The sequence below is a fragment of the Sabethes cyaneus genome, chromosome 2 (assembly GCF_943734655.1).
Source record: "Sabethes cyaneus chromosome 2, idSabCyanKW18_F2, whole genome shotgun sequence".
NCBI lineage: Eukaryota > Metazoa > Arthropoda > Insecta > Diptera > Culicidae > Sabethes > Sabethes cyaneus.
The window spans coordinates 38183410-38196379 of record NC_071354.1 but is presented as its reverse complement, the minus strand read 5'-3'; the positions used below and the strand labels follow the sequence as shown (position 1 = coordinate 38196379).

Genomic DNA, 12970 nt, shown 5'->3' with positions numbered 1-12970 from the left:
CTTTAGTTCTCGAGTTATGAGGAAATTTGTATTTCAGTTGTATAGGAGCCCCCCCTCCTAAAATGAGGTAAAGTCTCACTTCACCATAGAAAAAATACTTGTCTCCAAAAACACCCACATGTCAAATATTGTTCGATTTGCTAGATTTTTTCTCGAGTTATGCATAAATTTGTGTTGCATTTGCATGGGAGCCCCCCCTCTTAGTGGGGGGAGGCGTCTCTAACCATCCTAAGAACCTTCCCTCGCCTCAAAAACCCCTACATGCAAATTTTCACGGCGATCGGTTCAGAAGTTTTCGATTCTATAAGGAACATACGGACAGACAGACAGACAGAGAGAAATTCATTTTTATATGTATAGATTATCGACATTGTACGACCTTTAATTTAATAGCGAAAATAATTGGTTAATTTCATGCTCAAATGTTTACATCGACATCACTCCATAGGGTAAACGCACCATTAGTGGTGGTAGTACCAGTAGTGGTGGAAACTCGAATTATTCCATTATTTTTGCAGATTTTGGTACAAGTTGGATACTTATCAAATAATACTGTTACTGGTAGTTCGATACTTACCAAACTTGTACCAAAATATGCAAAAATAATGGAATAATTCAAGTTTCCACCACTACTGGTACTACCACCACTAATGGTGCGTCTACCCTATAAACGTTCTCTCTTGGCAACGTACAACAACGACGGTCGCGGATTCGGAATTGCAATTGAAACGAAGTGAAGTTTTTCCTATCAATTCAAGGGAACAGTTTCGGCAAAATCATTATACCATGCTGCATCAAAATCCGGACGGTACCAATATCCGGACACCTTCACTAATTTATCCTTATTAAGTAATAATATATCCAATTTATGAGGTGTAGCTTTGTGGTTTACTTTGCAAATATATCTAAGATCGTTTAAACATAATCGGTGGTTAAGTAGGCTGAGCGAAATAACTTAAATAAATCCAAACGTAACGTTGGTGTCAAACAGTGTTATTTTTCTGCGAGTTTTTTAGATTACTAAAAAGGAGTGCTTTCGCGATTTAAGGTTTTGGGAACTTATTATTCAAAGAAACCAATTTTTTAACTTAGCATTGACAAAAAAAGTAAATTTTAATTAATTCAGACGTTGTCATTCATTAAAGTGATGAAATAAGGTGTATTTTTGTAAATAATTACGCTGTCCGGATTCAAAACCATGTTTTTATATCCGGACATGTTTGACTATTAATGGTAACTGCCTAATGTTTTTCTTAGAAAATGCGAAATGACACGTTGAACCAGGCAGAAGGTGTGGAAGAAGGAGCCTCGATCCATGGAACCGGCAAAATATTTGAAAATCCAAAATACTTTAAGGCATTTAATGTAGAATGTTCATTCTCTGGTTAGGTAAGTGAGTCAGTGTCGTATTTGACTAGAATCGTACCGTTAATGACACAAAAGTGCAATTAAAATTAAAAAAATGTCCAGTGAGATGATTGTTTAATACTACATGTAACAAGTGATAAGTTGTTTACTTATAGGCCTACATTTCTCAGACAAAATATGAGAAAGTTTTGCCTGTCCGGAAAACGATTCAAAAGTGTCCGGATATTGATTCACTGAGATGTGAGGTGTCAAGATTTATGAACAAGACAAGCCTGTTTATTTTTCTTATTTATATGTATTTAGTGAGTTTTTATTGTAAAATTGATGTGTTATTGCAAATTTAAGCTTTATATTTGATTATAGTACAAACCAATTACTAGAATGTGGCGAAATTATTGTTTGCGGAGCATATTAAAAATATGACCTGCTTAAGTGTCCGGATATTGATGCAGCATGGTATACCGTTCTGATTCAAACTTAGAACAGTCTCAAACTTCGAACACTTCAGAATAAAATGCTCGTTAGTATCGCTAATATGATAACATATTATGCTTATTGTACACCACCGTGTTCGTTAGAATGTCCTCTATCCGGTGAGCTATGACATTGAACTGTAGGACTCCTTGTAAGAAATCAGCAGGCGCCGGAAAAAAGTAAGAACTCAGATTTTAACTTCGTTCGCATACTCTTAGCGTTTCGTGCAAAAGTAGCTGTTTTTTCGTTTGCATTATTTTACCAATTTTAGAACATTTACCTTTCCACTTCGCAATTATTAGGTAAGTGCAAGATATATATGTACTTAAGCATAGTTAAAATACAATATTTCATGCATTATTTCAAAGATATTAGATAAATAAAAAGTGTTAGAAGTTTGAATCACGTTTTGAGGTGTGATTTAAACTTCGAACACCCACGAATAATATCAGGTTTTTCCGGATTTTCCTTCAGGAAAATGAATTATGTGCATTGTAAAGCTATTCAAAGTTAACTTTCTTCAGATGTGGTAGGGGAACTGTGGGTAAAACCGACACCCTAACAATTTTCACAGAAATTCCATATCTGTACGTCAATTATTGACCAACAAACTTCCCATTATCATAGTTCAACTCTAAATGCTTCATTCCACGAGGTCTGTTTGATACATATTTTGAATGTTTTTGATATATAATGAAAAAGAAAACTCTGTATCTTCAGCCGCATTAAACAGCAGTGCGGATAAACTCGACACTCTGTCAGGGTAAAACCGACACCTTATAAATATCAGGTGAATTCTTTTCTTTGAAAAATTATGATTCTCAGGAAAGGGGCCTATAGTATACCTAGCGACAGCGAGGAAGAATCAACCCCCTCCCCTCCTCCCCCTCAGATTTTTTATTTATCCTTGAGTTCGTCTTTTTTAATTCAATGGTCAAAACCAAATTCAAATTTTGACATTTTTCTTTTGTTTTTCGGCCCATACTCTCAGTTTTATACCAAAACATAAAAATAAACGCATTAAACTTAAAACACATACTATCTAGAAGCACAAAGCCTGTGTCGGCTTTGTCCTGACTTAAAGTGTCGATTTTACCCCGAATTGACTCAAATTTTCAGAACAATGGTTTAGAGTAGCAATGAACGAAAAAATCGCCTGTATTTTTACAAAGTAGACTAAAGACAAATTTTTCCTACTAAAACTCTTAAATTCCACTTGCGAAATTTTACAAGGACTGTTTCTTCACTGCTTACTGGTCTTGTTTTGCTGTTTGGCGATGTTAAAATGACTCGAAACGTAAGAAATAACAAGTGTAAACAGAATTCATTAGACGATTTGCAAAAAACAGCTTATAACATAACAAATCGAGGGGTGTCGGTTTTACCCACAGTGTCGGTTATACCCAGATTGACTCCAGTAGTACGGATTGAAACTAATTATTGTGTGAAAAACTTAAATCATATTGTTAGGTGGATTTAAAAAGACAGTGTTTAGAAAAAGGATGAAAATTCACTTATTTAGGTAAAACGACACTAAAAACATTAATACTTTTCAAAGTAATAAAATTGCTAGATGTCTGAGACTGAAATATTCGAGCTTTGAATGTCAACCATGAAAGTGTTCCAAGTTTGAATCAAAACCGAACAGCAGTGTTTTAGTGTTTTTCAATGTAAATTAACATTTTATCCTCATTTTCAAAATTTTAACATGAAGATAATCAAATTGTCATGCTATTAAACCATTTATGGGAGTAGAATAAAGATGTTTTCGAACATTTTTCTTTGAAGAAAGTTTCAGTTTAGCTTAAGTGTTCGAAGTTTGAATCAGAACGGTATTACTAAATAACTATTCAGGAGGCAAATTAAAGTTTTCTGTGCCTCAAGTAAAGTTTCGCGAGTGATATGACGAATGGAACAGCCGAAAATATTTAATGAAAAATCAACGGCGAAAAAGTGAAAATATAGCGATGAATTTTAATTGGGCAGAAATCTTAATATTTAGTGTGATTTATGTCCCAAAAAGTAATAGAACCTAAAGAATGCAATGTTTAGTGCTTTGAGTTGCAAGATCTTATTACGGCTAGCAGGTTAGTTGAACTGATTTTATTTTTTTGTGATAGTATGCCGAGTCAATGGGAGCATGTTGGTACACTGAAGAAGGGAAGGGAAGGGTGATATGCGGTGCCATACTGACTGCCATAAATGTACTCTGACGACCTTGTCGTTAAGTGTTCTTTATTATCATTATATTTTGCAACCGGTAAAAGATACAGTAGGATTTCGAATTTGGCAACAAACGCGTGTCGCCTATGTTGCCAAAATCGAAACCGTGCTAAAATCGAGACCCTTTTTCGATATGAAAAAATTTAATGTAAATGCTTTAGAAGTTGACTAAATATCATTAATCAACGATTACAACCATTTTATGTTTAAAACGCCCGACAAAAGCTATCCGTCCGGTGCAAATAAGTTATTGACACCCTGCGGTAAGACGTAGTCCTACGGCAATAAAAATATTATTGTTCGAAATCACTTAACTTTTTTTCATGAACATACTCAGGGCATCATTTTTTCGTCATTTAAAGCATGTATGCGGAAACTGATTGATATTTAAGCATATTTTTAGAAGAAAAATATCTTGTGTTGCCAAAAACGGATACTTTTGTTGCCAAAATCGAGGCATGCCAAATTCGAAATCCAACTGTACTTACTATATTCAGCAAACTTGCTTATTTTACTATGTTCTGCAACTGATTGGAGAAAACAAATTTTTAAATTATTTAAAAAAACATCAGTTTGTATCACCTTAATAGGTGAATTTACGGTCACCCTAATAGTACAGAAAGATACGCTATATTTTATTATTAAACTTCTCCGAAGACACCGCTCTTGAAAAATTATGCATTTTTTACTCAATTGCTGTCCTCCCAGTTGGCTTCAAGGTATGACACTGGCCTAATAAGCCAGTCGTCGTATGTTCGAATCTCGGCTGGGAGAGGCTGTTAGACTCAATAGGATGGTAGCAACTGGCCCTGCAATTGTCCTGTACTCTAACAGCTGACTGCGAAGTCTGTCGAATAAAACAGAAGGTCAAGTTTCGATAACGAAATGTAGCACCTAGGCTTTGCTTTGCTTTACTCAATTGCTAATGTCCGCACTTTTCCGAAACCGGACCACTGTGGGCCGGTGTTGTTCTGGTCGGTGTGCATGGCATGGGGTCCTATTGACGGTCTATATATCTCCTCCCTTCCGACCTGGGCGTTAAGGGGGCATAGTACTTTTTACACCATATTTTTTGCCTTATTTCAAATATTTTTTTCTCGATAACGTGAAAAGCGAAGCGAAAGCGAATATTGCGTAGAATGCTTCATTTCCACTTTCGCACGAGTAGTGCATGTAGATTATGCTGTAATTGAAGAAACGGTCTTTTATCTTCTAGACTCATTTTCTCGTTGGTTGTCTTTCAATCTATCATGCGATCTTACTTTCTACCCAACACTGCAAAGTCCGTTCTCAGTTCGTTGCTAGTGCCTCTGCTATGCCTGGGCCTTTTTGACGCCGATCTTCCAAACCTTCTCTTCTTTGCGACAGATTTCCTACAGAGCTACAAGGATGTTTTTTTTCTTATCAAAGTTACTTTAACAGTTTGGGTCATTCAAGACCTTTGTGGGGTTAAGAACCCGGGTCCTCGAGCCGGATTTAAGTAATTTTAGCTATTCAAGCAGAACCGAATTTCCATTCGCCGTCCTGAAACAAGAATAAAATCATATCATATTACTAAAAAGCTTGGCGAAATTACTGATGTACTATGTGGTAATGAGCTTTCAAAAATGGTTAACACCTCCATGATTTAAGACATCAGATTTAAGTTTACAAAATGACTTACTTAATTTGAAAACGTTGTAATGGAGATTCGGTATTCAACAATGTGTTTTGCAATATGGAAATTGAAGTCACTCTTGTCTTTGAAACAAATGATAAACTGGATCCATCAGAATGGATTGGTAGATTACATAGTTTTCCAATTAAATGGTATAAGCCTGAAAATTGGCAGCGGCACTCAAAATAGGGCAAAGCTGATCAGAAGTCAAGCAAGAGGTGGACCCATTTCTTTTTGGTTGATGCAGAAAACCTTACTAATCCGTTAAGAAATAAAACAGATATAAACGTACGTTCAAAAATTATTCAAATCCTGAATAATTTTTCATTTTTTAGATTTGGATTACCATCCCGTAAAACGCAGTCGTGTGTGTAACCCATCTATCTCCCACTGTCCGGCAGTGATATTATGAAAAAAAGCTAGCTGCATACGTCTCTGCAACTATCTTATTTTCGGGTTATAGAAGGTGTTAGCTCTATTGATAATCCAAAGACCCATGAGAGATTGACTGAGTACTTGCAGCGTATCCCGGCATCATATGGCTGTCATCAAGCCCCGCCAGAAAGTAATACTAGAATCATATGGATTTTACTATTGCTTTCAGACTTTCAAACTCATTTGGTATATTCTTACCACGGGAGTCGACACGTATATAACTAGACATGAGATAAAATATAAATAAAATACAGTTGGATTTCGATTTTGGCATGCCTCGATTTTAGCAACAAAAGTATTCGTTTTTGGCAACACAAGATATTTTACTCCCAAACATATGCTTAAATATCAACCAGTTTCCGCATACCTACATGCTTTAAATGACGAAAACATGATGCCCTCAGTATGTTCATGAAAAAAAGTTATGTGGCTTCGAACAATAATATTCTTATTGCCGTAGGACTACGTCTTGCCACAAGGTGTCAATAACTTATTTGCACTGGACGGACAACTCTTGGCGGACTTTTTAAACAAAAGAGGGTTGCAATCGTTGATTAATGATATTTAGTCAATTTCTAAAGCATTAACATTAAATTTTTTCATATCGAAAAAGGGTCTCGATTTTGGCAACATAGGCGATACGCATTTGTTGCCAAATTCGAAATCCAGCTATATTTAGTCAAATACGAATCAAATTTTAAAGATTTGGTTACCTTGCCATCGTACCCCCTAGCTTAGCTACTCATTTTCGAGCATTACCGAGTATGGCCACGTGGAGGCACTAGATAGGGACATGGGATGGCTAGAGCTATGTTTGAAGCTTCACTATTGCTATCCCCATTTTATGCCCACCATCCCATAAAACGCAGTCGTGCATCAAAATTTCTAAGTAAAATGCACAGGCCCTCACGACAGCTCATATTGGTTGACAACGTACAATTATCCAGTACATGCTTTTCAAGTATTGAACATTATTTTTATTTGCCAAATGTAATACCATAAAAATTAGTTAGCATTGTTCAAAATCCAAGTACGGTGCGACGAAACACGGGCAAACACATCAGGGGCGCCCAAACCGCATGGAATTCCCCACGAGACGATACCCTGCTGATTGCCGCCATGTACCAGCGGACCACCGGAATCTCCCATGCACATGCCCTGACCCGATGGGCTCAGCGTACAGATGGTGTTGTCGAAGACACTTCCCCGGTTAGCTGCTGAATGACGGGCACGGCAATCGGCCAACGTAATGATACTGGTACTCAGCCACTGCAAGTTGTTGGGAATTCCGGCATTTGCTCCCAGGCGTCCCCATCCGGAGGCTATGGCACCACTGGCTGTATTGATGAAGTTAGCTCCCAAGCCGATAGGTTGAGCAAGATTATTCAAGCCAATTGCCACTGACGTTTGAACCAGCGAAACATCATTGGCTAATGTGTTGGAATTGTACGATCCATGGTTCACAATTCGGGATGAAGCATGGGAAAAGCCACCGCTAAGCAGCAAATGGGTTCCAACCACCACTCGAGTATTGGCCAACGTACGTCCCACGGTGCAATGAGCGGCCGAGAGAACCCAGCGGTTGTTGATTATAGATGCACCGCAAAAATGCGAATTAGCAGATGAACGCAGTGAAACCTGGTACGGGAACTGACCGGATGCAGCATTTTGTCCGCCTACGATTCTACCTTCCCACTCGAGGAACTCAGCTGGGAGAGCTGGAAAATGAATAAATCTTGACTCCAAAATCCATCCAAAATAATACGTCTAGTTCAACTGTACTTACTATTACCGAAAACTGCTACGGCACTACCAATCACAAACAATAGAGCGAGTCTAAACATGTTTCTACCAGACTGCAGGGTCGAAATGCAAGACAGAGTTTTCTGGCGAAGTTTTTATAGGAGAATGATTATATTATCAATGCATTTTGAAGAGATCTTGTAAGTACATTGCTACAAATATACCCATTTGATCACAACTTATCAGGAGCTTGTTTATGACCGGTCAATATACAGAAACCTAATTTATCGATAATGCACATACGTCCCTCTTTGTTTGGCAGAAAAAGTTTACTATGTCACAGCTTTCTTGTATTCACTGTTATTTTTAGCGTTATAATTGATTTTATTTGTATAGATTATGGCGACGTAGTAACTGTTTATGTTTTGACGTAGAGTATTCCAAGATAATCTACTACAAATTCATACAACGTAAACAACCTACCAATATTCTGGAAATATTGTAGATCCGACAAACTGATCCATCTCAAGAATTTTATCTGTCAAAATTTTATGTGCTTTTGTCGCCTATCTAATAATCTTATCAGCGTTGGCAGGAATCTAAGCCAGATCATATCTAAGGCGTATAAGGTACCCCGGGGCAAGTGAGAATACGGGGCAAGTGGGAACGGAGCTCATAACTCTCTGCAACCTCATTTTCTCCAACCGAACCTTTCTAGAAATGAAAGATACAACTCAAACGCATGTATTAAAAGCATAGATTATTTATAACAGGCATTCCAAACACCAAAATTGGACTTTAAATTTGAGCGTTATTTTCATTTTGTGTTATAAATTTGACGCACATTTCTATAAATGATATTTTGGCCACAGACTTTACGTAAAAGTATATGTTTTTCTGATAGTGGGTAAACATTATGAGTGTATTAACAAATTGCACCTGAAAACTAGTTGTTTAATTTGACAAACGGTATTAAAAAAATTGGGACTGAATAACCCAGGTAACCAATAAGCATTTCCAATGCAATTTAAAAGCAAGCCAATGAGCATTTAAGTTGCCTTAAATGCTACTTAAATGCTATTTTGGCAAAATATGCGGCTACTTTACGGCTAGCCCTCTTATAGTGCTGACAATGCTTATTTGCAACTAGTTACCAACAAGAAGAATTTAAATAGAATTTTGGATGCCAATTTACAACAGTTATGCAGTCAAAAAGCTGATAAACAACAACCTGCAGTATAAAACGCCAGCGATGCTAATAAACAACTGATTTACTGCTTATTTTAATGCTTATTGGTTACCTGGGAAGATCGGCACTTGAAAACACCCGGGACAAGTGGGACTTATTAAAAATAAAATGTTTCAGCACAAAACTTCCTGTCTTAATACATTTTTTAGTAGTACACTGAACATTTTCAGTTCAATTACATAACATTTATATCAGTAAAGCTTTAAAATAAAACCGAAAAGGACTAAACCAAGGGGCCCCAAAAAAGAAGCCCATTAGCACAGCTTATGACGGAACAAACAGTTTCGTCACATTTTGGTTACACCTAAACGATGTTAATTGAACTTGGAAAGGCAAATTTGATATAATTAAGCAAATCTGCAACTGGAATTGAAACAATAAAGTGTTGTGGTTATTATAGCGTAACTATCTCTTATGAGTAGCTCTACCGGATTGGGCATGGTAGAATAAACAGATCATAATCGTATTTTCGAGCTATAAAACAATGGTTAATCTTAAATTACGTCTCGCAAGAATTGGATACAACAACATATTCAACTACATTTCAATACAATAATGCTTTACAGCGTAATTGCTCATGATCTGTGTTTTACATAAATTATAAAGTCACCCGTTGTGATCTGATTTTGTTACACTATTTTTGAATGAACCATTCGTACAAATATTGTTTTTAATTGCTTCTTGCAATGCTTTAACATTTCTGTATATTAACTTACACAATCAAATTTGAATATGGGTCCCACTTGCCCCATTTACCGGGGCAAGTGAGACCTATCGCCATAATTTTGAAAATTCACCTCCAGATTTATTTCATGTAAATTGATAGGCTTTTTTCTTAATTAATCCTTCGAAGTGATACCACTGAAGAGTTTCTGCGCTGAAAGAATTTTGAAATAATCATAGGTATAGATAACACAGTGCAGTGACATAAACCCAAACTATGCATTTTTAGGTCCAACTTGCCCCGGGGTACCTTACCACATAAAAAGACAATAGCGATCTCTAATTTCTATCAGATGCTAATGAACACAAAAGGATTAGACGTCTTGCGTTTAAAAAGTCCTAATAAACCAATAACAATTTTAAATGTAATGTAGTCCAATTTTAAATGTAATTTTAAGTACCTCTACAAATTCGAAGTTCAATTTTAGGTCCGATTTCCGATACAATTTTAAGTTCAAATGCAAATCCAAGTGAAGATCGCAGTAACCAACGCCTGTGGTCGGCAGCCCCATTTTTCGCTGTCATTTTTTCTTGGGTATTGTGAAAATTACACGGTGTTCCACGGAAAAAATACTTCTCAAATGACCTAGTGTACGTTGTTAGTCATACCTAGTACATCATAAGAACACATTTGAAATCTTCCTAACACCCCCAAAATTTCAAGTTATGGCAAAAAAATGTTTTTTGGCTAGGTGTACACATACTATCATGAATAACTCAAAAAAATTTCAAGCAATTTTAAGTGTTTTATACATTCTTGGAAAGCTTAGAGGACAAGCTTTCAGAATATATACACATTCACTATGGTTCTACAAAAGTTAGACTAGATTTTTTCAATTAAATATGAAATTTAACTACAAAAATGAAATTTTTCTCACTTTAGGGATCCTTAAAGTGACCCTAAAAATGACCCACAATCCTGAGCTCAACATCACTTGTTTTATATTCAATCCTAAGACTTTGGTCAAAATTTCAGCCAAATCGGTCAACATTTGCAAATTTGAGACCATTTTTAAGAGTTGTAGAATTTGTTGCTTCTCATATATCACCCGCCTAATCTTACCTCGTGTACAAAATGCTCAATTGTAAGATTAGGCGTGTGATATATGAGAAGGAACAAATTCTACAACTCTTAAAAATGGTCTCAAATTTGCAAATGTTGACCGATTGGCTGAAATTTTGACCAAAGTCTTAGGATTGAATATAAAACAAGTGATGTTGAGCTCAGGAATGTGGGTCATTTTTAAGATGACTTTAAGGACCCCTAAAGTGAGAAAAAATTCATTTTTGGAGTTAAATTTCATATTTAATTGAAAAAATCTCGTCTAACTTTTGTAGAACGTTTACTAGAAACTAAACAGCTGTGAATATGGTATCACAGAACAATTCTACCTCTTTTTATCACGGAAGAACACAAAAATTCCCTTCTGATATGAAAATATAAATCAATTATCATTCACTAGCACTTGCAGCAAGCTGTTGTCACTGCAAAACTAGTTATGTTCAATGAGTCGGTATCTAGGCAATACCGACACGTTATCCATCGGTTTCTCTTTTGATGTGTTTTTGAAAAGCATTTAATCCCTGTGCTGGCTATTTCGGCCAGTCGGATTTAAAAAACACAGACACCAATATAGAAAATGAGCCCAATTTAGCAGCAGCGACGTCATCATTTCTCGCGACTGTAACTCAAATTCAGTAGCGTTTTATTAAGACCAAAATACATGCCGATATTCAGTAAATATTATTCTGTCAACAAGTATAAAAATCTTGTCTCGAATAAATACCTATAGTTTCAACGTAATTCCTGAATATTGTTCAGGCTACCGCTTAATGGGCTGGAAATACCCTCCCGTCCCCTTTAGTCATAATAATTATAAGCTCATGTTTCCCGCATTACACACATTGCTTTATCTATGAAAATTAAATGTAAAATAATCCCAATGTTTCAGCCCGGATCTCCGTAGTTCTCGATCTAGTCGGACGATATTTTTGCAATAAGAAAATTACTTTTGTTTAAGTAAAGTGGAAATCCATCAAGAGGTACCCCGATCGTTGTACAAAAGAATACACTACACGTACACACTGATAACAACAGTGCTAAACGTACCCCGACGTATCGATATGGCTATCTGGTTGTCACAGCTAGGACTTTCAGGCGTAAAAATCGACTTAAGCTTTTACAAAATTGAGTTACGCCTGGGGCGTTTTTGTTTTTCGATATTACTATCAGTAGAGATAGAGCGGGTAAGACAGACACTAGGGATGAGACCGGCACTCCTAGAGTTTTACTAGAAAGCATTAATTATGATAATTCGCCAATTATGGTACTCCTAACATAGGCCTTTTCAATTTTTCTTATCTTGCGGGTAAAAATATTACGCTATTGGTATCAAAATTTACCCTGTAAAGTGTAAAAGGAATGACCTTTCAATAAAACATTTGATATGATTTCATAGGCTAAAACATCGCATATCTTCCCAAGCAACCAAAAGTTCGAATTTCACTTAAGAAACAAACTTGAAAGTTCATATTTGGTTCAAATTTAGTTCCGCAGAACTTTCTAGCTGAACAACCAGACACTACATTTGTAAACCGAACTTCATTCTCATTAAAGTACCGGTAATATCTATAGCAACTTGAAAGTCCAACATGCAGCTTGAAAGTTCAACACACAGCTTGAAAGTAACTTAGAGTTCGGATAATGGTGTCTAAGGAAGGTTAACAAGCTTTATGTATATGGATCTATAGCTTGCTAAGCAGCTTTACTCGTAATTAACCGAACTCAAAGTTGCCTTAAGTTCGCTGCATAGAGCACTAAGCAGCTTCTGAAGAAACTTTGGCAAAAGTTTATAAAACAGCACTTTTAGTTCTATTTTTATACTTTTCTATTTTCTTCCTCCGCCTCCTCCTAACTTTTGTAAAGTCGGTTGCGTCGGTCATGCGATTAAGATAGACCATATAAAAAAAAGCCTAACTAACACCGACCGCTGCTGGATTTGAACCCGAGCGTTCCGCGTTGCAAGCCTATCCTAATGCAGTGCACCATCTCTGACGCCGCTAGTGACATGAATTTTGCCGATGAGTTGTTATTAAGT

At 36.4% G+C, this 12970-nt stretch overlaps 1 protein-coding gene across 1 annotated transcript; it reads right to left on the bottom strand.

The window, feature by feature from the left end:
- Positions 1-7162: 7162 nt before the first annotated feature.
- Positions 7163-8001, bottom strand: LOC128734845 (chymotrypsin-2-like). Its single transcript, XM_053829220.1, has 2 exons — positions 7944-8001; positions 7163-7875 (listed from the first exon to the last, which is right to left on the bottom strand). The coding sequence occupies exons 1-2, from the start codon at positions 7999-8001 to the stop codon at positions 7163-7165; spliced, it is 771 nt and encodes a 256-aa protein (XP_053685195.1).
- Between the last annotated feature and the right edge of the window lie 4969 nt (positions 8002-12970).

Excerpts from the sequence above, each read along its gene's own strand:
- LOC128734845 (XM_053829220.1), bottom strand. The coding sequence starts at position 8,001 with ATGTTTAGACTCGCTCTATTGTTTGTGATTGGTAGTGCCGTAGCAGTT. Across the intron at positions 7,876-7,943 it reads CGTAGCAGTTTTCGGTAATA|CTCTCCCAGCTGAGTTCCTC; the intron begins GTAAGTACAGTT and ends TTCATTTTCCAG.